The sequence below is a fragment of the Cygnus atratus genome, chromosome 5 (genome assembly GCF_013377495.2).
Source record: "Cygnus atratus isolate AKBS03 ecotype Queensland, Australia chromosome 5, CAtr_DNAZoo_HiC_assembly, whole genome shotgun sequence".
NCBI classification, from domain to species: domain Eukaryota; kingdom Metazoa; phylum Chordata; class Aves; order Anseriformes; family Anatidae; genus Cygnus; species Cygnus atratus.
The window spans coordinates 27,593,259-27,619,937 of NC_066366.1; the positions used below are offsets into that span (position 1 = coordinate 27,593,259).

The following is a 26,679-nucleotide window of genomic DNA, read 5'->3' on the forward strand; positions in this document are numbered from 1 at the left end:
CAGAGTCTGTCATCAGAGCTTCTGCCTTTGTATTAATGTTTATTAATAAGGGATCTTACTTTTTTGTGTGAATTAAGTAAGAAAAAAGCCATCAATGCTGTCCTCATTTACTTTGTTCTTATTATAGTAGATGTAGTACAACAGGGAAGATTCTAATTCTCGATGTGATTTGCATTTTTTTTTTTATTTAAGGAATTAGTTGTATAGTTATGATAACAAAGGTGATTGGTTAATAGCACGAGAAGACAACAGACTTCTTTCTATTCTTAGAGCAGGTGAAATGTAGGCAGAATAAATCTACTTTGCAAGTACTGTGAAAAGCAGCTGAGTATATAAATAGCTCTTTCTTACTCAGCAGATCTGTTTCCTGTGTGTGCCAGAGCTATATCTGTTGCAAAAATAGTCTGATCACATTTTACACCTGATAGTCCTACAGAGGCAATACATACGAGACACAGTGAGCTGATATATTTGCCTTTTGAATCATTAACAGAATTGTTGATTGAGTTCCTGTTGGTAATCCCTGTGCCAAAACCATCAAAGAAAATAGGGATACAAAGATGCTGGTGGGGCGTAGATGAACCTGCAGGACATTTATTAATCATGACTTATGCGAAGGAAAACTCAGATTACTTTTTGATCCCAGGCTGAATCTGTGAGTTTGGCAGGTAAAACAAACATCTCTCCTTTTATAACTAACAGATACTAAAGACAGTCATTAGGAGATGACAAGCATCAGTACTGTTTTTGTCACTTTTCTGAGTAGAAATCATATTGTTGGATACATCATGGAAACGGATAACAAGTTAAACCAGTGCCAATTACTTTCAATTCCATTATTCTCCTCAGTATTCGTAGAAAAATACTCAAGGACAAGTGCTGATCTTTAAATTGGGAGTGTAGTAATGTAGTAAATTGGGACATAGTACAGACGTGGGAACTCTAGGAAGTGACTAGACTGCTGAATGTTCTTACAGGCATTTTGTGCATTTTGGCTAACTTCTCTGTAGCCTGAATTTTAGGCAACAGCATAAAGTCAATAGGCTCTGTATTCCACTGACAGTTCTACCTCTAATACTGAGTTTTTAGCAGGTTTAATGAAATAACTGAGCATCCAAAAATTAAATGGCAAGTAAAAATGTGGTTAACACAATCAATAATCAATAAGTGAGAACTCATGCCTGGCTGAAAAAAAATTGCTGCTTTCCAAGTATTTGAACAAAAAAGAGTGAGAGAGATGGGAAAACTGCAAGGGAGCTTCAGATTTACTGCTTCTAAAGTCTGCCTTAACAGTTGATTGTTATGTCCTGTGTCTTAAGTCTCACTAAACACAACAGACAGGATACTACATCTTTGAACACAGCAATTTTCAGTAAAGACCGAACAAGTAATTCCAATTTTTTTAATAACTGGATCGATTGTGTTTATGCAAAAGTGTTCAACTTGAACTAATGCACAAGCCACCTACAGTTTTTCTTTTTTAAGAAACTTAGGACAGTTAAACCTGAACACTGTGAATTAGACCATGTCCCCAAGAAATTACAATAATTGCAGTATCCTGAAAAACTATGATTTCTACAGTCTTGATTTCAAAAGTACTAGGAGATCTCTAACTCTGCCTCTAGATAGCTTCTGTGGCAAAAGTTAAATAGCTTGATGATTTGAAGGCTTAACTTTGAATTGCAAAGGTTGTTTTTTTCCTATCTTTTACATAAAGAATGTTCTAGTAATAGGTATTTGTGGGGTCCTCTTAAGATTCCGATGCTGCAGCTGACTTTTAAGTAAATATATTAGTATGTCTTTGTGGAGTCAGGTTTGGCACCTAAAATCAGTTTGTTCTTCACCCCTTCTTTTTGAAAATACTTTCTTTCAAATACTGGAAATTCCCCATTGGACCATAGCACTTTCAGGATATAACAAGTCTTTCATCTTCACTTGATATTAATTAATTGCTTTGAACACTTAGATGATATAAGCCACTTTGATGTTACTTAATTGATTTTCTTTTTTTAATTTAAACAGGACTATCTTAAACAGGTGCTGGATATTGATCTTCATGCACAGATTCACTTTGGCAGAGTTTTTATGAAACCAGGGTAAGAAATCTTTTTAATGAGGTAGCATGGATTGAGGCTATATTTGGCCAAATATAAGTGCTATCTAAGTGCTTCAGTAGATTCCAGTTTTCCAAATACATTATAAACCACGTGGTAGATACATATGGGAAAAAAGCAAAGTCCATCCTATTCATATTAGTTATCATGTTTATAGATGAAATTAAACAGTGAGATTACTTCTTATCACTAACACATATTTCTCAACAACTGCTGCAAATCAGGTGTTTTTGGAGGAACTAGCATAGTTTAAGCATGTCCATAATCTTCACTGTGATCACAGCTAAGATACTGACATTTGTATGAAATACCTGGGAAATACAGGGACATTTAAATGCTGTTTTGTTTAACAACCATCTCACTGCACTTCAAAATTTACATAGGTCATACCACTATAAGCAAACAATTTATTGAGAAAGATGAAATGGCAACTAATTTAGAAAGTTTTATCTATTATAGTATGGATTTGGAGGTCTGGCACACAGTTCCTGTTAAAACAAAAACATCAAACACCAACATCCCCTGATAAAATATGATTCTGATTAGTCCTAGCAGATAGAAAATTAGGCAGTAATGATCAAAGTGTGGCAAATCTCCCAGGTACTGCTGACTAGATGGTAGTTGTTAGCTCAGGATGAAGCCAAGGAACTCAACCTAATCATTGCTCCTATGAAGTATCATCTCTAATGTTTGAAAGGATTATATTAACATAAGTATATAGAAAACTTTTTTAACATGAGTCCCTTTTCTTTGCTAGCCACAGTCTTGGAATCATCACATTTCTGTCGTATTTATATAACTGTAACAGCCCCAATAACGAGTCACAAAAGTCTGAATTTGTTCATCTGCAGACTATATAGCATTTGCTGCTCTGAAATACTGCTCCATTGTCAATACTGCTCCATTGTCAATACTGCTGTAGACACGGGAGTAAAGAGAACTAATCACTAATCTTACCAAAAAAAATGGAGAGCCATCTATAGAAAGCAAATACAGCTCTGTTACTGTTTAATTTTGGTGTTACTTCTTTGTTATTTGGTTTCTTGCATGAAGACAGAATGTAGATTTTTTATTAATTCAGCTACTTTTAGGTGGTTTGTCACCAGAAGCAAAATCATCATTTGTTTTATTTTCTAAATAGTATAAATAACAACATAATAAGGTTCAGTCAAAGTCCAGTGCAGATCATAAATAGCTTTCCTTTTCCGTAGCCTGCCAACAACTTTTGCAACTCTGGATATTGATGGCGTAAGAAAAATAATCTTTGCGCTCCCAGGTAAGATGTTTTGTGGTTTACTTTTGTTGCTGTGCACAGTTGACAAGATGTGAAACAATACCATGTCTTGTGTTCCTGCTTCCGTCCTCAGAATGTGCTGGTGTACAGACCTCACAATTTTTTCCATCCAACAATTCTTTTGGGTTTTGTAAATACACTGTGCAGGGGTGTTTTTTTTTTCCCATAGCTCCCTTCACCTTCCCAATAGAGATTCTGTGCACTTAAGTCAGTGCATCAACTCTGAAGTACTGAAAGTTAAGACAAGACCTACAGAGGGCCAAGGAACACAACATCACAGAGTGAAGGTTGTTTTGTCATCCTTGTACTTTGGAACCAAAAGAGGGCAGCATTGCTTCACCTCCTGCATGCTGGGTCACCATGAGAAAGTTCAGAATAAATTATTTCTTTGGGAATCTAGCTATAAATCTGTCCTCCTAAGTTAGGAAGAATGTATTTTATTCTTACTGCTCTGGCTTTGCATGGATTTCTGACAACAAGGAATCTTGTTCTTGATAAGCTAGTGATGTTCAGAAGTCTCTCAACTTTTTTCTCTTGTTTCTCTCTCTTGCTGCAGTACAGGGTTGGGGTTTTTTTGTTTGATTGTTTGTTTTTCCAGGAGAGACATAATGGAGTATCTGTTGTCACGTTTTATATTTTATAATTGTCATATAAGGGAGGCTAGATGTGTAAGACAAGTAGTGTTTGACAGAAGTTGGTCAAACACCTCATTTGTGTGTCAACAGAAACCATGTAAGTCAGTAGAATTCTCCTCAGCAGTTGTACTAAAGCTTTTTGCCATCTGTTAGGGAATAGAAAGTTATTTAATATTACCTATTCTTCCATAGGTCATGGAAACCCTAATCATGAATCAAGCACCAGATCAGCTTGGACCTATGCCTTTGCACAATAAACATTGCCCCTGCCGCAAAGAAAACTAGATGTAAGAAGAAAGGCAGCAGAGGAATAGAGGCAAATGGCAGGGCCTGAGGAACATGGGGCGGTAGTGCTCAGAGCAGGATTTAGCACAACATTAGCCAGAGAGTGTAGCTTTGAGCAGTTTTACTTGCCACATGCTGCTGCAGACTTAAGTGGAAAGTTTCCTGTACATAGCATGAAAAGCTCCTTGGAATCCTTTAGGGTGCAATTGCTATAAAAGTAGGAGATTGCCTTCACAGAGTAAGTCAAGAAAAAGGGTGTAACTACCAGCTGTTCTTTGTCCTACAGGCAATCCTGTGTCAGCTGTTGTCACCTGCAATCTCTTCGTTGTTCCTGCACTGAGGAAAATGCAGGGTATCCTGGATCCTCGGCCCACCATTATCAAAGCCAGGGTAAGAAGTTTGTCCTCTATCTAAAAAGTCTCTCAAGTTGTTGAAACACATCTCTTTGAGCTCTGAAAGACTGTCTTGTTTGGGGAATCAGAACACTAGGCTAATTCTGACAAGTTGAAGGAAGTTCACAGAAAACAGAGGTTCATATTCAGTCCCATAATTCCTAAGAGTGAGATGGCCATGTAATGGAGCAAGATGTACACAGGCAGCCATTTGCCAGTCAGGCAGGAAGGACATTCTGCTGTATAAAAAGTACATTCGTGATGTACCTGTGATAAAAAATGTAGAGTAATCTGGAAATACCAGAGTTAGGTAATTTTGTATTGCCAATAGAAAATGCAAATTTGAAAGCCTTTCTGTTCTTGAATTGATTATTTATATAAGTAATCTACATGATCCCCACTCTAAGTAATGTAAGTCCTTTAAACTATTCGTGCCACTCTTATAAGAAATTGTGGATATAGTAACTCTGTTTAATATAGATTCAAGGCATATTATTATAATGTGTTATTCTACTATTTTTGCTTTAAAGAAGGTATCAAAGAACAGATTACCTTTTATAGTTTTCCTAGTCTTCCTGTCTATGCACAGACATTTCTCTTGCAGGGTATCCCTTGTGTCTCTCTTACATGCTTCCTCAGCAGTCCGTTTTTTCCTTTATCTCATGTCTAAAGTATTGGAAAACGGACAGAAATTTGTAGCATTCCAGTTTTGAGGAACATGATCCTCAAACACAACGCTCACTTTTGCATGCCTTTTCCGATATGCTTCAATTAAATTGCATTGTGAGTGATACCTTGTGTGTCTTTTCGTTTCAAAGACTGGTCATTTCCCTTTTGTCAGGGCTAGCAGGTTTTTGAATGTGAATACAAGTTTTAGCTTTACACAATGTAAGCCAGAGACCAGAGGTGATAAAGCTTTTTTCCAGAGAGATAATATCTTTGAATTCCTGTAAAAGAACAGCTTTGCAATATTTCACTTAAAGCTTGCAGATTCCATCATGCTCTTTGATATTATAATATCATAGTTGTATTTCCCTTAAATACTGCAGTCTTTACATCCTACAGCTTTTGATATTGCACTAGACAGCATGTGGCCTGGAAATGCAAGTTTTTAAAACACTATTACTAAGGGAAAAGATTGAACAGATGATTCCATTATCTTAGACAGTGATATCTTAATGCATGACATTTTCATCCTTTCTTTGCTGCTTCTACAGTTATCATGTGATGTAAAATTGGACCCCCGCCCAGAATACCATCGGTGCATACTGACTTGGCATCACCAAGAACCACTACCTTGGGCACAGAGTACAGGTTAGTGCCCAGTCACACAGACTGACAGACACGCTCACAGGTCCTGTCATTCCTTCATGCATGTTTAAAAACAACCAAGCACATGCACATGTATTTTCATATAACCTTTCTTACACAGACTGACTTGCTCACGTGAACATGCATTTTCACAGTCATTTAATTCATTCATGGTATTGAAATTCAGTCGTGGTATGACTCACCAACTTAAAGTTAAAACCTTTATCAGAATAAGCTGCCTTTATACATACACAAAACACACTTGTATGTTTGCATATATGCACACATTCCTTTTTGTAAATACTCATCCATGCTCGCTTGTACTCACAGGCACATTACTCTTTGTGCATGTACTAAACAAACATGGGTTGGGGCATAGTTAGAAACATTTCATATAAAAGATGTGTGATTCTAGCTGAACTGGAAAAGTAGAAGAAACATCAGTGGCAGTATATGTTCTCTTATAGCAGACTAAGACTTTTATTAGTCTTGTTTGCCATCTAGGGATGCTTCTGGATACTCAGCTGCGGTTGAGGTAAATAGTACATTTGAATGCTTTTTCTGTTTTGTTATGTGCCACTTCTTTCTTTATGCAAGGAGACTGTCTGGAATGATTTCTCTGTCAATCCAAATGTTAGGAAAACCAAGAAATTAATGGGCATGAGTTCCTACTGCATTTTAATTTTTTTGTCACTACAACCAATACTCTACTGTTTATCTCCAGGGTATATTGTATAGCTCAGTGTCCTGAAGGAACCCGTTCTTTTGAGTTGGTGTATTAAAAACATTCTAGACTGTGCTGGTTTTGGTCTCTGTACAATCTGAACTAGATACACAAATTGAAAAATTAAGTAATTTTGATAGAAGTAGAAATTCCAACAGAAAAGCAATTAGCAATTTACTACAACAAGATATGAAGTACAGATAAAGACTTAAGGGGAAAAATGTGGAAGACTGGATAGGAAAGTAATCAGCAAGGGAATGAGTGTTTTGAGAACCAGAACGATGGGAGGCTGACTATTTCTCTACATAGTTCTCTATTCCTTTCTACCTTTGAGCAGCTAAATCTCAGCTCTGTGAATAAGTTAGTAACATGAGTATCTGTAAGAACAGCTCTTGTTTCCTGCCTGGTGTGTTGCAGCATTTGAAATAACTGAAAAACTAATTGAGCTTTTTCTCTGACTCTTCTGTAGGGAATCAGATGAGCAGTCGTCTGATGAGTATGCGCAGTGCCAATGGACTGTTGATGCTACCTCCAAAGACAGAGCAGTATGTGGAGCTTCACAAGGGGGAGGTGGTGGATGTCATGGTCATTGGAAGGCTATGATGTCACCAGCAGGAGCGAAGCTTTGATGCATGTCCACATATCATTGACTGTATCCTGTAATATGCAACGGCACAGCTAGTTTTTCTGATTTGGATAAAAGTTGATCAGTATAGTCAACATCTTGAATTATATTTCAAATGGAATTTAAATAAATACCTTTTAAAAAAATCTTTAAAAAGAAATCTTAATGAAGAAATTTATTCTGATTATATCAAAGCAACTTTTTCCTTTCCTTGCAATTGCTTTGTGTGTTCAATGCTAGTTCTAATAGCGGTAGCTTTTAGTAGACAGCAGTAGGTGCCTGCAGAACTTGTGTTTTTTCTCATCTTTAAGATACAACTACTTATGCTCTTAAAACAAGGCTGTCTGCTTATTTATACTAGCGTAGACAACACTTGGATTTCCCTTATCAGTATGCTTCATAACCGCTTCACAGAGAGCTTCTGCTTGTTCTTTATCTTGTATCTCGTGTTGATGTGCACAGTGCCAAAAGCGGAGTGGCTGCACTGGGAACCCAATGAAGCCCCGAGGTTTCCTCACCTCGCTGCGCGTTCAGGGATCTCTCTTGTCCCAGCAGCCACCCAGCTCAGTACTCTTGGGCAGTAACTGGATACCTTTTATTTCAACAAACAAAAAATTGCTTCCTTAAGTGCTGACAGCCTTTTTAACCAATACATTTAAAAATGTACAGAACTAAAAACTAAAAAAAATCAAAGACTGATCTTGTACAGATATTAGTGTTACCAGCATTCGTGTGGAAATTAAATGAGCAAAGAAATAAAACTAATGTTAAACAACTCTGTACCATAACATTTTCTGTAATGATATTGAAACTTAAATGAATAAAAAAAATCCTCAATCATTATTTAAAATTTCACCTGTTTAGCCTTGTTGTTTGAACGAGAAAAAAAAAAGTGTTTTAAGAGGGTATTTGGGATGGGGGAAGAGGAGAGGAAGGAAGGGAAATAGTAGACAGAATCTAGAGCCTTCCCTAATGTACAGTATATCACTGGCAAACTGAAAATACAGAGTGAGCTCTCTCAAACTCATCTCCCAGGGGACAAAATGGAAGCAGCATTTGGAGGGTTTTACAATTGGACCAGTCAAAGCTGGAAAATACTTTTTTTTTCCTGTTTAAATTGTGTAGCAGTTGCAAAACAGCTCTTGTGCTGCTTTGTGTGGAATTTGATAGAGCTTTCAGTTTCTTTTTCTGAGGTTCTCCTTTTGATACTGGGACTGTTCAGCCCTTGCCAGATTTCATGTTTCATCTGTGATTAAAATCATATCAGTGCCATATTGCGCCTTGCTTCCTGAAGTTCTTGGGTCAAATACTATCCCATCAACTCCATTCATGAAGTCAGAACTTTTGCGTATAGTATTGTTAGAGGACTTAGTCAGGAACAAGGACACAGAAAATTGTGTTTAAGTCCTGACAGCCACAGTGGATCAGAGTTGTAGTTCTACAATAACTGGAGAAGGCATCCCCGAGGCTGGTTTTAAGACCTAACTCTTTGCCTTGCAACAGCCGGAATACTCCCTGCACAGGCCTTTACAAAGGTAGAAAGCAGGTAGGTGGGCATACACCATGTTCAAAGGTACTCCAGGGAATGATCTTTCAGAAAAATATTAATATAACTTGCTGATCATATTTCTTTGTTCTGGACTACATGTCCACACTTGTTATCTCTCTATATAGCGGCAGGATGGCATCAAGTTAAATTCATGAATGCCTGTATTTACTGTTCCAATATTGTAAACCACAGCAGTAGCAGGAGAGGAAAGTTTAACTCATCTCTGAGAAATAATGTACAACATGGCCTATTTTAAGCAAAAGGATTATTACATAGCTCAGGGTTATTACAGGCCAATAGTAGGCAGCATATACAGTGAAAAATCGGAAATTTATAAAGGACATCAGTAACAATAATATGAGAGATTGTTCATACAATTGGAAATGCTAGAGAAAGATAAAAGAGAGATGTGAGGAAACCTATCTGCAATATCTTGGGTCTGGCTGACATTAAAACCATTACTCAATACAAATGTGGCTGAGAAGAATTGGCAGTATGCTGTGTATGATGCATGGCTCCATTTAAACCATATCTTGGCATCATAACACCCACCATTGTAACAAATAAAGCATTTAGAGGTTAAAAAAATCAAGATTTTTTTTTTTTCAAATCACTGCTAATATAAACTGTTTTAGCCACCCTGCTGTGTTTTGTAATGCTCTTTGCCCAGTGTTCAAGGTTTTATGCAAGAAAATGAACTTTGCAGTTTCTGAGAGACACACACAGAGCAAAGCCTTCATTAACACTGAAAGCAATAGAAGTATGTTGGAGAGGTAACTCTGGGAGCAGTTTAAATCATTATTACAACTATGTCTCAGTTATCAAGCCTAACGTCTAAAGAATTTGGCTTAATTGTTGTAATAAAAATGAATACAAATGTGACAGATAAATTGGAATCACTTTTTTAACATTCCCAAATCACTGTTGGTTGGCAGCTTCTGAAAAGACATCAAGGACAAAAGGGTCTTCAGGTATGTGGGTGCTTTGATTCAAGGACTAAGACTTGCAAATGGAAACATTTAAGGAGTATTTTCTCTATTTTTACTTCTCTAGATAAGGCTTTAGCATTGTCAAAGTAGCAATGTATCTTAATGAGAAGCAATGCCAGCAAAGACTGAAGGCTGGTATTCCAACATTTGTAGTTTTCTTCTTTTCACATACTTTTCTTCAGCACCCATACATGGGAATGATCTTGGGTAGAAACATGTAGTGGGCCTTCTGAGTCCCATTCATCCAGCTGGGGGAATCCTACAATGACCTACAAACAACTTTTGTGTCCTGGCCAGCTGACAGCAAAACTTTGACTGTACACTTGGATGTGAAACACCATACAAAAAATTGGCTGTATTTGATCAGGTAAATAGAAGTATACAGTGGCCTTTTCTAAATACTAATTTCAAGACCTTAATTACAGAAATTACAACATTAATTCTATCTTGATATTAAAATACTCTAGACATGAAATGTCTTTGATCTCTGGGTAGTTATTAGAGAGCTGCGTGACTCCAGAGATTACTAATTAACATGGAATCTTTAGCCTTTTTGATTCTGAAGCGGAAGGGTTGCACTTAAAAGATATTACAACATGGGTTATACTTAAGGACAACATACAACTGGAATAGCTTTGCAGTTCTGTCTTTGCCCTCCCCACCCTGCTGCTCTGCGCTGCGTGCTGAAGCTTGTCTCTTTTGACATGTCTCAGTCCAGAAGTGCTACCTGCCTCGTGGCCAGTAAAGATGGTCTCCAGGCCACAGACAGCCTGCACAGAAGTTCCCAGTGAAGTGACTGGATCCACCTTGTCCACCCAGTTCCCTTGGTTCAACATCTGTCAGTGTTATAATGGTGTGTGCCTGCCTTGTTGCCTTGGTTTGGCAGCAATGCTAAGGGCCTGCCTGATTTGTGCTTGGGAAAGTTCCTCAGGTTTCCTTCTGCCAGCACTTACCAGGCAGGAACTACATCTGGGAGCTGAGACTTGACAGTAAGACATCTTATTTTGGAGATCAGGTACCAGACTAAGATGATGCAGCACTTCATTATGTTCTAATACTTAGCTTCTCAAAACCAGCACTGTCACCTGAGCAGTTTGTGAGGTTTTGTGTTGGATAAGAAAAATATACAATAACACAAAACAAAAGAAACATACCACAGCTGTGTTTTCTTACATCACAACAGCACTGAGATGTTTCCAGGTACCTATATTTACAGTTCACAAAGAAGACAATCAAAGGGAATTGTCAGATACCAAAAAGCAATAAGTACTGGTTAGTGCTGATGGCACATTTCTCAGGAAGTGCATAAAGCAGTCAAGTTGAATAGGTGGTTTAAAGGTAGAGTCTATATCTTGGATGCTTTTTTGGCATATTTGCAGATACAGCTTTGTGCTTCCCATGACTAGGTGGGACAGTATTAAATGAGGAGTCAGACACCGATTCAGGCTATGTTATCGAGCAATACATTGGTCTGGCATGTAATAATCCTTATAGTCTTCCTCTTATCTGAAGGGAAAATAAGAATAGGAAAGAAGAGGCTAGATGTTGAAATTTCATGCACAAAACTTGCCAAAAAATCTATTTTTTTACTTTGCATGAAATTTGAAAGTAGCTTTTAATACCAGAAGAGAAGTGTGAAGATTGTCTGTCATTTATGCTGACACTTTCAAAAAAAAATCTGGTATACTTTTATCCCAAATAGATTGAGGAATATATCCCCAAACTAATATTCCTTTTGTGAGGTTATTTTAAGCATTTCCCAACATTCCTGGGCAGAAACTCTGCTTAGGTGCCTTGTATCTATGGCAGTCTCTTTGCTGAAGCTAGTTAATTGGTCTTACTCCCATGAAGAAGCTAAAGAAAACTTTAGTACTGCAGGTTAGATGGGCAAGGACATTTCTGGATGTAGTCTAAGAAAGCAGAGACGTTTCTAGGAGAGGGGGATAACAAAGTGGTCAAATTCACAGCCACAAAAAGAAAGTAAAAGGGGTTGTAGCAGGGAGAACCGCAGCAGCCGATAGTTAAAGCAGCGATCTGTGTTGAGAAGAGCCAAGGCATAATTTCCCACAGCAGTATTTGGTCAGTATGTTGCAATTAAGTACCTTAACCTCATGATGAAGAACATGATCTCTACTAACTGTAACTACAGAATGGTCTGGCAACCTCTTCACCTTTCCAAAGCCAGCCAGTTTCCACAGAAAAAAAAACACAGTATTCACTGTGCCTTCAACACAGTACTGTCAGCAGCTTCATTTCTGTTTGCTCAAAGTGAAAAATCAACATTGTTGTTTCTTCTGCTTTTCTTTATTTATTTATTTATTTATTTTCTGTTGTGGATTCTTCAGCCTTGATCTTTGTTTTCTAGTAAGTATATCCCAGCCTCCACACAGAAAGGTGAGTCTCCGCGCTGGATTTAAACTGTGTATTGAAATGCAGGCACTTCCTGGATAATTCATGGGGAGAAAAAGCCTGTGGGTTTTGGAAATGTTACAACCTCATGACGTGCTGCTAGCTGCATGTTTTCTGAAAGGGCTTAGTGACTCATATTCAGCATTAGAGTAAGACTTGCCCTGTGCATTCATGCCATATTGCACACAAGCTGACAAAGTTCTTGGAATATAAAGCTCCAGAGGGCAATGCACAGATGCTCAGTGGCTCTAGTTGTCAGACTGGTCTGGCTGGGATTACTGGTTCATCACAGCACTGCATGGTGACTTTCAGCGTGCTTTATCTCTCTGCAAGAACTTCTGCATTTGTATGGACCCGGCTTGGGTTTAAAAATACAGAGAGCAAACCTAATTCTTTTAGAGGTAATTACAAGCAAACCTGAGAATTGGTTGTGTGCCAGTAACTCTACACAAACATAGTAGAGAAAGTAAATGCACTTGCATGATCCTGATAACCAGTGACTTGAAACTAGAATTAAAGTAACTTCAAGGAGAGTGTAAGAGGAGAGTTTTCCAGAAGAAAAGTATATAGCTATGCAAAAAAATACCTTAAAAACAGCAGCAGAGGAAGACTCCAAAATCCTGATTTACTCTTTTTGTCAGTATGGGATAGTGCCAGATTATAACAATCATATCCTGATGCATTTCTATCTATAAAAAGAAATCATACTTGTCCAAGAGCTAGATGAAATGTGAAAATGTCTTAAAATAGTGGATTGGGCCTAAGAGAAATTGGATCAAGATGAAATAATCTGAACACAAATTATAAGTCCAGTGAAGTCACCAACACAAACAATACTGAAGTGTTTCCAGACAGTGGAATAGCAAAAAAACTGTCCCACCCAACTGAGAAGAAAGCATGCAAAGTACTCTTCATCAGTACCTGACTTTCTCCTTGTGGATTTTATTGTGACCTGAGATGGTCTGAAGGGATGCCATTATCAAACACACATCTAAAAGATCAGCAGGGCAAATGAGAGCTAGCACATCAAGGATGTAAAGCTTTTCAAGAGCAGCACAGTATTACCAACCGGTCTGACATTTACTAACCAGATGTGTGTCTGTGGTGGCAAAGTGAACGATCACTTCATCATTTTGAAACGTTGTGCTGTTTGGACCACCAAACGGGACCCAGCTCTGCAGTGATGTGCAGACCAGGTACTGGGCCAGGAGAAGCCACTCTAATGTTTGCAAACAACTTTCTACACTGGTAATGACTGTTTCAAGCAGAGAAGGCAGCTTTTGTGGAACCACTGAAGAAACTGCCAAGAGAGAGGCAACAGAATCCCTGTGAGATTTTAGGGGGAAAAAAAAAGCCTTCCCCCTGCAAAAAAAGAAAAAAAAAAAAGTGGTTAATAGCTCGTATCTCAGGGAGAGTACAAATTAATGGCAAGTAGATGATACATCTCCCAAATACTCCTCCAGCACCCACAGTGTTTGCTACAAGAAGTCCCACAGCTTAACAGTGTGAAGCATTATCTCCTCTGTTTTGTTCTCCATCTGCCACCTCCTAGTTTCATTTGATGCCTCTTAGTTTTCATGCTGGACCGAGCAACAAGAAGCCACCCTCACATTGCCACCCACAGATTCGTAAACGGCTCTCATCTGGATTAAGAATCCTAATCTACATAGTCTGCCCTTTGTGTGTGGTCATGCTCCATCTCAAAGAGCCCATAAATTGGATCATCCCTGCTGCATGTCTTTGCACCCTCTTCAGTTTTACTGTAATCTTTCTGAGACAAGGAGACCAGAACTGCATGCAGTAGTAAAACACATAACTGTCTTTTATAACAGCATAATAATGACTTCTATGCTCCTCTGTTTCCTAATATTAATTGTTGTTTTTCAGTGCTTCTGACCAATGTGTTTTTATAGCGCTTAAAATCCAGATAACCTTGAAGTCTCACTCTTAATTGGTTGTGGTCAACCCAGAAACAGTAATTTTAGATGACAGTTCAGGAAAATATTTTCCTCATATGCATCATTTGACTTTTAGCAGCGTTGAATTTCCTCAGCTGTTTTAACACATTTTCACTCAATTTTGAGCAATCTGTCTGCAGTTCTTTGTAGGGGTCTTTGTCTTTAAAAATATATTAAAATATATTAGAAAAGGGATGAATGGTGAACTGATAGAGCCTGTTGACAATACTAAGGTATTTGGAGTATTAAATATCTTCATTAGCTGAAATCTTCTGGACTGTTTCTCCAAGGAACTTCTGTACCCCAAGAAAAGGGCTTTTGAAGGGGGTATGAGGAGGTGGGACAACAGATATTTTAATCCATATTTGCTATTCTTAATCTTTCACTCTATCAGGGGAGATAGGAGCTCAGGAAAACTTACGGCAACCCTAACATCTTTACAAAAGGACATTCATAAATATCCATGTTACCCTAGAGTCCATACAAGCAGCTGCCATGCTGCTGTTGCATTATGCTGGAGAGCTGCCAGCTGATCTAATAAATCCTACCTAAGGCAATACCACTCTCGTCCACAAATAGAAAAGTTGCAGTAAAAAAAAAAAAAAAAAAAAAGGCTTAGTATTTTCCCATAGCTGTCCTGTATTCGGATGAGGTTCCTGGACCAGGCAGGTCCACAGTAAATCCTGGTGGGAAACCTGTTGGGATGTGGCTCTGTGGAGCCCGCTGGCAGGTGAGCGTGCTGTGCCTGGGGGAGATTTGTGCACAGGGACTTGGAGGGACCCGGAGCCAGCTGGTTGTGGCGCACAGTGCCTTTCTGAAAGCACAGCCTGCCGGGGCTTTTGGGTCAGCACTACATAGCTGATTGTCACTAAAGGTGTCAAATAATTAAAATGAATGGCCCAAGAGCTACTAATCCACCAGTCTTTCAGGGGGGAGATGGTCACATGGAGATGCAATACTATTTGAGCCCATCCAAATAAAAGATGGTTAGCTGGCACTGTACATCCATGAGTGGCTTTCTGTAATTTTCTGCTGGCCAAATCCAATCAATTTGCCCAATGTGCTATAAAAAAACAGCGACCAAAGCAGAAGACAGGATTTAGTATGCTGTTGGCAGCCTGTGTTGCTAGGGAGCCATGCAGCTGCCTTCTCATTACCTGGTGTTTTTTCTAAGAGGTGGTGTCTAGGGTTAGATTAAAACAAAAATAACAAAAATGTTAGGGTGTGTGTTGAAAAGCACACAGACAAAGGAGAACAGAGAAGATGGCAGGTGGGAGAACCTAAATAATACCGTGCACCAGCTACTCTCAGGTCCATCACGGGAGCCTTCAGCATGTCAAAGGTCCATTTCCACAAACCGAGAGGACCACAGGGGCAAAATAGCAAGTGGGAACACAAGTTACGGACAGGAGGGCTGTCACGAGAGAGCCTCAGCCCCTGCCCAAGTGTGAAACCCATCAACTTGAGGCAATGGGAGGGCTCTCACAATCAGTTTTCAGACTATCTGGAGACTACACCTACACCTAGGGGTGTAGGACATGTTAAAGGAAGCAGGGAAGAACTTTTTAGGATTGCATAAGATTTTTGGTATGTTTAGGGGAGGAACCAGCGGTGGTGAAAAGGGTGGGTGTAGTGGTTTGGCGGAGGAACAAATGTAGGAAAATAGAGGGATAAAGGGATAAAAGAAGCCAGTCAGGTATAAACAGGCACACTTGTTTGGCCTTGCCCAGTCACCACACTCTGTCATGTCTTATTCAATGTCATTTCTTTTCCTGGGTGAGGAAGAGGTGAGACCATGCCAGGAGCTAGCTACTGGAGGAGCAGGGGAATCCCAGCTGGAGAGACCATGGGGTCTGTGGGACAAGTGAGACCCATTTCAGGGGCATGGGGGAGCTGAGTGAGGGGTCTGTACCAACATGAGTGGGGCTGCATCCTCGGGGCCTCATATGTCCAGGTGCCAGCAACTGAGGAGACCGAGATCCAGGGGTCAGCTACAGGGCAAGCTGGGTGTCTGCGCCCTGCCACTGGAGGAATCAATACTGCACATATGTCTGTATTTCCCAGTACCAGCCTTCATACCGATCCGCTAGAGAGGGGCACTGGGTGAGGCCATTGGCACTGCCTGTGTGTGACTGCTCTATATATACATGCTGTATATGTGAGTTTGTATTTCACCTGTTGGGAATATATGCTTGGCCTTACTGTTGGCGGAAGCAAGGGGCATGGAGCTGCAGCAATCTCGCTTCTGTCGGGCTACCAGATTCACTCCACACTCCATACCCTAAAATATGATACAAAATTTGTCTTGAAAAACTGATGGCAATATCCTTTTTAATAGCCAGTAAACCAATGGCTAAAGAACTGGGAGTGAAAATCCATGTCAACACACTAGAGCAAGGCATGATGCAGTCACCTGAGCTAGCTAGCACTGTGCCAGCACACGCACCTGGCACAACAGAGCATCATATGGCAATACTGTCTTAGGTCTAAAAGTGTTGCTATCCTGCATTACAAGAGTTCTCGTAGCTCTGTTGCTTCCTAACACAGTCTTAGCTCAGACCCTCCTTCCTCTGGTATCTTCATACCACATATGCATAGTCCAAAAAAGTGCCACGTGTACATGTGTATTTGGAGTAGGTAGACAAGACTTGAACCTTCCCTGGTTTAGGCGAGAGCTGTGAGCACTTGACTGTGGAATCAGTGTCCTCCAGCTCAGTTGCTCACCTGTGGTGGTGTTTAGAATTACATTTCTATTGTCTAGAAATGGAAAGGCAATTCAGTTTTGGAAAAATGTTTTCTTCTTGTTGCTGATAGAGCAACAATTTATCCTTCTCTGTCCTTGTAAAATCCAGCCAGTAAGGCAAAGCATCATTGTTTTCCACACTGGAGCAGAGCTGTTTTGTATAGCAGAGAGAACAGAAAGCATTTGTGCTGGACGCTGCTGTGTCAGTGCATAGTACTACCAGACAGTCAGGAAACTGCCTTGGTGGGTCTTACCTAGGCAAACGGTAGATGTGTACCTACACAAAGGAGGCTGCAAAGAAGATTGCACAATAGTTCTTCAAACTGACAGACAGCATAGTTCTCATTTTGCAACATCTATACTGCTTCAACCAGCCTGGTGCTTAATCATGGCCTGAACCCCCTTGTCCAAGCACTAGGCTCAGTTGGAAGCAAAATTTTTATCACATAGGGTTAAAAAAAAAAAAGGTTACTCCAGCAAAAGAATGTATATAGAGAAGCTAAAACCTACAAACCAGGGCAAGACACATGAATACAAACACCATTTTACATTGGCTCATTAACGCTCTGGGCTTGTGCCAGGGCCCTGAGAACACCAACAGGCCTTAATTGCTCTGACCAGCCTCAGCTGGCACCTCCACCCCCCACCCCATGCCCATGGGTCTGAGAGCTACACTTAAGCCTTGGCCTGAGCCCCCTAGTCCTTCTCAGAGCTAGGCTATAGCTATCTACAGAGTTAGGCACATCTATCTACAGAGCTGACTCTGGGGTGGACTTCTTTGGGCACCTATTACAGTCCTGCCTCCAGTTCTCCTTCCTCCTGCTGACTGGACTCCTGGGACAGGAGATGTGATGTGTGAATGCTCAGCCTGTTCTCTTTGGATCCTGCAGGTTTGGAGGACTGTGCCCTGGCTGTTGAGGGCAATGCCTCTGCTGAGGTTATCATTGGCTCCCAGCTTATCATCATCCCTCATAGAGCAGCCCCAGTCTTGCTGTTCCCTGGCAGCCTGCACTGAGCAGACTATATCCACGCAAAAATCTCTGCAGCTCTCATGTACTCAACTTGTTCATGTTGAAGGTGAATCCACGCTACCTGTTACCACTATGCCCTGATTCAACCAAGAAATGGAATTGCTGCCAAGACTAGTGAGAGCACAAAACAAATGATGTATTGTGATGCCAGCAGTGATGGAGCTGAGTTCTTCCCATCCAACCTGCCTGCTTATTATGACAAAACTTGCTGGCTCGCGTACAGGCATTCATGTGTCACATCTCTTCGTGTCATCAGGCATTGAAGAAACTCAAGAAGGGAAACTGTGTCATCAAGACTGTGCCTGATGCTGCCAATCATGGGTTTCTAGAGCTGGGAGAATTCCAGCAGGCTCTGCAGAAGGGACTAACACGTGTCTTCTCTTTCCATGGATGTTCTCCTCTAGCTATGTAATGAATTTTCCTAAGTGAAAAAAGGTATGAATGGGAAGTAGAAGTCTACTACTGGATTTTAAAAAGACAGGGGCAGGATATTTCTAGTCTTTTTGGCATTCTGCCACTCACTGAGCAGTCTTGAACAAATCATTTAACTTTTGTATCTACTAGGGATAATAGCTTATTATCTGTCCAGTAAAGATTTGTGAAACATAATTAATGACTAGCCTTGACTTTTTTTTCACTGTGAGTCAATTAATACTATGTTAGTCTCCAGCTTTTGTGTTAAAGTCTGCCTGGTCAGCTGCTGGAGACTTTCTGCTTCACAGCAGCTCCAAAGTCCTGCCATCTTCTTGACTCCATGAAAACACATATGTGATCCAAGAAGCATAAAGACAGAAGTCACCATCCCAGACTAGTACTGAGAACAGCCTAAGGGTTTCTATCGTTATTTGCAAAGCATGTCACTATACTCATGTTAAAAAAAAAAAAAAAAGTGTTTAGTTTTGGTTTTTCGTTTTGTTGTTGTTGTTATTGTTTTTTTGTTTAAAAAGAGGATTCCAGAACTGTGAAAAAGCCCTACTAAGTTCCCCTTTGCACTTGAGATTGCATGGTCTTAAAAATGTGTGTATTGAGGATAAAGGTTCTGCTCTTTAGTAGTATAATGAAAGCTATCAGAAAATATGTATTTTTTTCATAATCTCCATTTTTTTCAACATATAAGCATTCTTATATTTTCTTTTTCATGTGTAATTTTTTTGTTTTGTAGATAGGCAAAATGAGTACTGAGTTCGATTTTAGGACCATCATTTCAAGTCAGACATCCATCATGGGTGACCTTCAGCAACTTCTTAGCCAAGGAGAATATGCTCCTTTTACGTCTGCTCCCATGTTTGAAAGCAAGTTCGTTCAGGTAAAAAATCATTCAAATGAAATTATTTTGCATGCTTAAGATAAAAATTGATCAAATAGATTACCTTTTTTTCCTCTCGCAGCTAAAGAGTTATTCATTTATTCATTCATTCATTCCCACCATCCTTATTCTTGTTTAATACACACACGGGTGTTTCCCTCCCCATACAGACTTATGTTGGTCTCACTTTACAGACAATGGTATGGCAACAGCAATGCTGAAAATTTGGAGAGGGCAAAGAGTGATGTTTTTGCCCTTCTTCGTTAGTCCCTTACATCTTCCTGTAGCAAGTTAAGACTATTCACCTATTTTCTGATTCTGTGCTAGTTCATTAAGGTTGTTTAGCCATTAACTTTATTTCTGCCTAACATAAATGGCAGCTACCCTTCCTCAGGCACCTCCTTCCTTTCCATATCTGTGTAGGTGATCTCACAACCTTGCCTATCACTTACCCTAAGCACCGGCCAAAGAACCCTGCCTGACTCCAACAACAGTCTAAACACCTACGATATTACATTCACAGTGTGTCTAAAATGTGAATTCTACTTGCATGATGGACCTCAACAGAGATTTTCATAGGATTTTATTACCTCACTGTAATAATTGCAACATCCTTTGCTCTTGCGTTGATTAATTCAGTCTTGCATTGCTGATACACATGCAGAATGCTAATTAGCTGCTAGTCCCTATTTTCAAGGTACTTGATTGATCTCTGCTTTATTTATCAAGCACCATTTACTATCAAGGAGTCTGCTGCCTTAAACAAGCAGCCTGAGAAAACAGCTTCAGCACTGACTCACTCACATTCAAATGTAAATTTTTTTGCCTTTTATCTTTTTTTACATTCTGTCTCTCACACTTAAGAGAGTTTCTACTAGACATCCACTAACTACATACACTGTTGTCCCTCAAACTCCTTCTCAGAACACACTTTTTTCTGCTGCCTACCAAAGCCAAACCCTGACAGCAGTAGATAACATGATTTGATCGTGTTATCTTATCATTTTACTTCCTTGAATTTTCTCATCTATCTTTTTCTGTAATTTCATGTCTTATACAGAAGTTATCTGGGATCTTTTTCCATCCTGTGTTTTTACAGCACCTAGCAGGATCCTGTTTCAGAATGAGGTCTCATTAATATCACAGTAATACTGACAAAGACAATGAATCATCAGGACAGTGCCTCTTCCATCATGTTTACACTAAGAGAAATTAAAGTTAATGGTACTCAGGACTTTTCTTACTTCAGCAGTCAGATACACAATAATGGGGACTACACAAGTACCAGTGATTTCCAGTCCTTCTTTATCCATGTTTAACTTCCTTCCTCTCTTTTCATTCATACGTATTTGTCTCATTATTTCACATTCCCCTCTCTCCTCACCACTCCATTACGTAAGTTCTAGGACTCCCAGACCAAAGCACCATGAAATATACTGCTTATATACTGTCTGAGAGGTCTTGTGGCAAATGTCAGTGTTGAATTTGTTGTTATTGTTCAGGTTAACAGAAGAGGGGAGACAATGAATATCCACAAGCAGCCCACCTGTGTCACCATCGGCATCTGTGCTACCAATCCCAGTTCACCGATGCCCAATGGGATGCTGCTAGCACACACAGTGCCTGTATCCCCACAGGAAATTATGACAAATTTCCAGAAATTCTCAGAGCGGTCATCCCAATTGGAACAGTTAGCACTTAGCAGGTGAGCGAGCACTAAGTCTTTGAAGAGTAAATAAAAACATGAATGTATTTCTCCTTTCTGTATGGTGTTTTCCTTCTTTTACAAGTCAGATTATTAACAGACCTCACATTTGCACCCTTTCTCCCAGCGCAAACACAGTGAAGTTAGGAGGATCACTGAAGTTGAAGTACACACCTTTAGGCCCCACTCTAGTCATCATTTCAGGCCAATGCTACCACACAGACAGATGATGACTGGCAATACCTAATAAGCCTTTTTCTAAATCTATCAGAAGCTGAAAATTGATGGGAAGATTGGAGGTGCAGCATTGTCAGGGAACAATGCAGTAGAATAAAGGCATTGTAAAGAAGCTGATATCCTTTGCCTCCATTTTGTGCATTTCTGCTCAGCATTTCTTCCATAGTCAGATAGAGCCACTTAGAGAAGAGTGTCTAGATCCACTCCGCAGATTTTTACTGCTCCAGTCTCTCACTTGCAATCTTACCCTATATTTAGGCTTAACAAACACAGCATCTTCTTTGGGAGGAGTCGTTACTTGTGCTTGATGATGAGTTTCCTTTTTTTTTTTTTTTCCTTACAGGTTCTTGCCCTTGAAGTTTGTGGAACTCTCTGTCCACAGCACAGACAAGCACCAACTCATGTTAAAATTAGTAAATGGACGTTCCTACTATCTAGAGCTCTGTGCCCCACCAGACCAGCAACACCACCTATTCCAGCACTGGTTGCAGCTCATCTCTCTCCTGAAACCTCCAAAAAATCCTAGCAATACCAACATTAACATAAGATGCAAGGATTCTCGCACAAGTCATGAGAAAGCTTCCAGCCCAAACAATGCATCAGAAAATGTGAGTCTTTGGCAAATAGATATCAAACCTTCAAGCTGAACAGTTAGGAAGTATAATCTGTGCCAATATCGTTTACTATCGCTCAAGCCAAAGCTTTTGTGTGCTTTGAGGGATCTACAGTTCTGTTTATCAAAATAGCTGTCTTGTTGTAAACTACCTACAGAATTCACGGCAAAAATAGTGACAATACTGGGTGCACCGTAACTCTGATACAATTTTAAGAATTAATTAATAGCATACTACATATTGTTCAGTGTTTAGTTTTTCCTCACAGTCATTGGTATGTTCTTAAATGGATCTTTGGAGCTGAATTCCACAACCCACTGAAAAAAAAGCAGAGAAGGATGGACATGGCACAGCTGAGACCCAAGCAGGGACAGATAAATAATGAGCAAAGAAGGCAAGGACATTTGATCCATTCAAAGTACAGAAAGAAAAAATTAAAGGAAATGCTACAGTGGACTGCCAGATGAAGGCAGCTATTTGCTGAATATTCAGTGTATAGGAGATTATTGTATAGGAAATTATCACAAAGTTCCAGATGTGCTGATCAGCTCTGTGCAAAGTATTTTTAATGTCTGTTGCTACTGTGTCTGATAATCTTTCCTTTTTTTTCTTCTAGAGGGCCATCCCACAAGATTTGCCTAACCCCAAAACAGAGGAAGAAGTTGTTCCCAAACAAACCACCTCCAACCAAGTTCCCCTCTCAGGTAGTGTGGGTCCCACAGAAAAGAGTGGAAGGGAAGGGGTAGCAGCCTTTGCCAGCCCCCTGGAAGCAACCAGGCAAGAAACCACCATGCAGTCAAAGAATATAGACCCTCTGGATACAATAAAGAGTAAAAGCAAAGAGAAGAGGAAAAGTAGGTAGGTGTGGCTGGGAAATGATTCTGATGTACTTGGTTTCTGCTGCTGAACTTTGCAAAGTAAAATGTGTTGTTTTGTCTTCAGAAAATACATTAGTGCGACATCTTCACAGAGTTACTGGGGATTTTCCTTATGTTTTTAAATAGACTGGAAAGCTGAAGAATACAGGGTGGGGTTTCCTAGTATCCAGACTTTGGCTTCTCAAATGTTCAGGATCTTTCAAAAGTCTGTTCCTGTGTGCCTGCACTTCAAAGCAAGGCTTACTACCTCATTTAGCAATGCATATTTCTACTACAAACAGAGTTTAAAATAGCATCTATTTGAAACTGGTACATAATGAGATTGTTAGGATGAGGCTTTTTTTTGAGTTTGTTGGCAATAGCATCACGTTTTTTTCCTGACTTTTTTTTTTTTTTAGGATAGACAAAACAAAGCCAAAAAAAGAAAAAAAATCACAACCTTCAGGTATGACAATTTTTCCAATATTTACTCACTTCCCCATTACTAGTCCTACTTCAAAAATAGATGAGAGAAGCTGAAACTTCATGAACTGGGAGCTGTGTTGAACAAATGTTCCTATGCTCATGTTAGCTCAGCACTTGTACAGACATATTTTTAGAAAGTACCTTGTGCTCAGTCCCTGTTCTGATCACACCTCACCTTGCAGGGTTCAGTGTCAGATTTCTTCTAGAAATGCCTTGACACTTGACTTATTTGGCTGATGTCATCTGTGCAATATCACTGCAAAAATCAGATGAAATACAGCATGGTGGAAAGGGTCAGAAGGCTGCATGCCTAGGCATCGCAAAGAGATAGTGTTGGCCCATACTTCCTCTTTTGGTGTACTGTGAGGCTTCCCAAAAGCCCATAGCTGAGCATAAATTTACTTCCAGACAGTGTGTCTGCAGTGTCTTCAACCATGAGGTCTGGTCCCATGTTCCTAGCAAAATGGACACTCTCCACAATGTCATAGGGGATTAGCATTAGCATCCTTTTTTATATCCTGCATTTCTGCACCTAGCTCTACAGAACATCCATCTGGGACAAGCAAGCGTCTGAAAGGCAGTCTATATTACTGCTCACAGCTCCCTGTATTCAAAGTTCTCTGTTTCTTGTCAGTGATTAAGCACTGTTTCCTATGTCTGCCAAGGCTCAACAAAAAATGGAGCCGCTTAGCTTACTGATGCCCCTTACCTTGTGTCTAAACTCATAATCAATCTGCATGTGAGTGAATCACTCTCTTGAACAAAACTTTTTATTGCCTTCCTCTATGTACTTCTCCATTTTACTAAGTCACAAAAGTTTGAATGATCTTTTGTCCAATCAACCTCATTTTTTTGTGTGTGAACATGATGCTACTGCATGCTCCTCTTTGTAGCTCGCTGGTGGGCTGCATGCAATTCCTTGTCCTAGCCAAATGCAATTCCCATTGTTCTCTCTTTTCTTTCAGTTACCGTTTTTGTTTCTTCTCTTGTTTTAACTGTTTCTTTTCCTCAGCCATGCACATCTGTTCAGCTTTCCCCTCAAATCCTGTTCCTTCTCTCTAGCTCTAATTACCCTCCTCTCACTTTCCAAGTTCTTTTCACCCTGTTCAGTGCCTCTTAAGTTCTACCTTCCTCCAAAGATGCATTCCTCCTCTGTGCAATTGTCTCCCCTCTTTTTCATTTGCTGGTCATGCATCTCCCAGTCTGCATTCTACTACCTGTTCCTGGATTTGCCCTGTTGAGGCAAAGGCAGAGTCTGGTCTCCCTGAGTTTACCAAGTCCTGCAGACTCTGTTCATTCTCACCCTGCTGATCAGCTTTCAGTAGGGAATGGAAATGATCTTCACGTACGCCCAGGCAGCTGAGAAGTATGCCAATATCATGTCAACTGATACCAGCTATGCACAGACTTTTTACATCTCTCAGGTGTTCTGCAAGGACTAGATATTATTTCTGCTTTGAGGTGAGTAGGTGAAAAGTAGTTTGTAGAAGTGACTGAAGGAGAACAGCATGGGAGAGACTGGGAAAAGGCCAGTTTGGAATACAGAGCAGAAATTCTAGTAAATCCCATCATTTGTAGACTGAAAAGAGAAGTAGTGAGAAAAGTTGAAAATCAGTTGCCTCTGGTCAGTCTTTCTTCCTTTGTGGTTCTTGGTGTATGTTTATGTTCTCTGTCCTTTTCTCTCGTTTGAGTCCTGTTTCTTTTTCTCTTTCATCTTCTGCTTTCCCGCGCTGTTCTGAGCACATCCTCATTGTGTTTGTTTTTCTTTTTGTTTTTCCAGGAAATAGAAAGAGTGGCATTATGTCAAGTGTTGGCTGCTTCAAGTAATAATTCAGGTGATTTGTCAGTAAGAAGGAATAAATAAAATAAAGCAAAGTATCCTGTATCAGATGCAGTTGGAATAGGGGCAAGATGTGCATATATTTTAAAAAAAAAAAAAAAAAAAAAGAAAAAACTGTGCTGCAGAGTTCAATTCTCTTCATAATCATTTGCTATTGCAAAACTAACAATAACTAAAACATGAACACTGCATTTCTCTGTATTAATTCACAACTAGCAGCAACAAATGCATTTTGATCATTGACACTGGAATCAGTACAGTAAGTACACTGTACAGTACACTGGAATCTACAGTAAGATGTAGATCTTACTGTAACTGAGGCCATTTTTCAGGGAGAAGACTCTGTTATGTGGAGCAGAAGACAAAGAAATAGACACTTGAATTAACAGTAATGCTTGAATATAACTTATATAGGATTGGGAAAGCTTCTCATGCAAGCAATTTTCAGAACACTGCAGGGGAACAACTGAGAGAGAGCAATACCATGTCACGGCCACAAAATCATATTATCACAATTTTCATTTCTGTGAGCTTCTAGAGGAATGTGAGCAAATCACTTATCCTCTTTGTTCCTCAGCTTCATTTGTAGAATGAGGATAGCCAGACCTCTTTTGAAAATCACCATGTGATGTACTAATGAGAACCATTATATAAGAATTAGGTATTGCTGTTTCTATTATTATCACTTAGACATTATAAATATTGCTATCCTTTTCGAATACTGAGCAGCAGTTTTTATAGGTCATACTTGCTGCACTACTAAGCATTTGGCATTATGCCAGACAAATATCTTACTTTCTGTGACTGTATTCGCTATAAAGGTAAAGGCAGAGACCTACAGTAATGAACACATCTACGCTGCGTTTCTGGGGCACTGCCTAGCACTAATCCATAGTACACAGGACCGCTGCATCAGTCTTGGTATGACAGAAAGGCTGCCACCACCTGAATTACCAGTATTCCTTTAGGCAGTACCCAAGAGTTGATGGGAGGTATCCCACTGAGAGATCAATTTACCTTATTCTAAAAGCTAAGTTAGCAGCCAACATGGCATGAGTTGTTCATATTTAAATTTCTCCTTTCAATTTAGAATGTAGTTGAACTTTTTTGTCTTAAAAAGTAAAAAATAGACCTGTTCCAATCTATCCAGCGACCATTCATTCTTTTCTTCCTTCCTCACCTCAGTGATTATCATGCATTTCAGACCTTTCCAGAACTACTCAAAATTCACAGTTGTTAGTACAAGAACTTTTTCTACAATTCTGCAACAATGCAGCTGTCTTCCATCTCTCTGCCCACCACACAGAGAAACATCTGAGGCTTTACAACATTTACCGATTGATGAAATAACAGATAGTGACCAAAACAACAGGTGAATTCCCCTGACTCCGGAATATTTGTGTAATTTACAGCATGTAAACTTTGCTATTTTACTGAAGTTTTGAAGAGTAAGTTCTACGTAATCATAGGTAAGCATGAGAGATGGAAGATGGTAGGCTTTTCTCCAAGTGAGCACAGAGGATATACATAATTCATAGCTTTCGCAGAGACAAATGCCAATCTAATGTTCCTTAA

General features: G+C 39.7%; 2 protein-coding genes across 8 annotated transcripts in view; both read left to right on the forward strand.

Moving 5' to 3' along the window:
* The window catches only part of GPHN (gephyrin), a 287,073-nt gene extending 278,839 nt beyond the window's left edge, over positions 1 to 8,234 (forward strand). For 3 of the 7 annotated variants that reach the window (XM_035539778.2, XM_035539776.2, XM_035539773.2), the window contains 5 exons: positions 2,023 to 2,096; positions 3,326 to 3,390; positions 4,615 to 4,718; positions 5,938 to 6,034; positions 7,225 to 8,225. In XM_035539778.2, the coding sequence (XP_035395671.1) occupies positions 2,023 to 2,096; positions 3,326 to 3,390; positions 4,615 to 4,718; positions 5,938 to 6,034; positions 7,225 to 7,358 (474 nt within the window). In that variant the 3' untranslated portion in view covers positions 7,359 to 8,225. Of the gene's footprint in view, positions 1 to 2,022; positions 2,097 to 3,325; positions 3,391 to 4,614; positions 4,719 to 5,937; positions 6,035 to 7,224 lie in introns of all 7 variants that reach the window. The other 4 variants (XM_035539774.2, XM_035539777.2, XM_050711056.1 and 1 more) reach the window with 2 other exon arrangements.
* Positions 8,235 to 19,226: 10,992 nt separating this feature from the next.
* GARIN2 (golgi associated RAB2 interactor family member 2) lies at positions 19,227 to 25,091 on the forward strand. The gene is made up of 5 exons (XM_050710839.1): positions 19,227 to 19,365; positions 20,868 to 21,070; positions 21,651 to 21,915; positions 22,538 to 22,775; positions 25,045 to 25,091. The coding sequence occupies exons 1-5, from the start codon at positions 19,231 to 19,233 to the stop codon at positions 25,089 to 25,091; spliced, it is 888 nt and encodes a 295-aa protein (XP_050566796.1). The 5' UTR covers positions 19,227 to 19,230.
* The last annotated feature ends 1,588 nt before the right edge of the window (positions 25,092 to 26,679 follow it).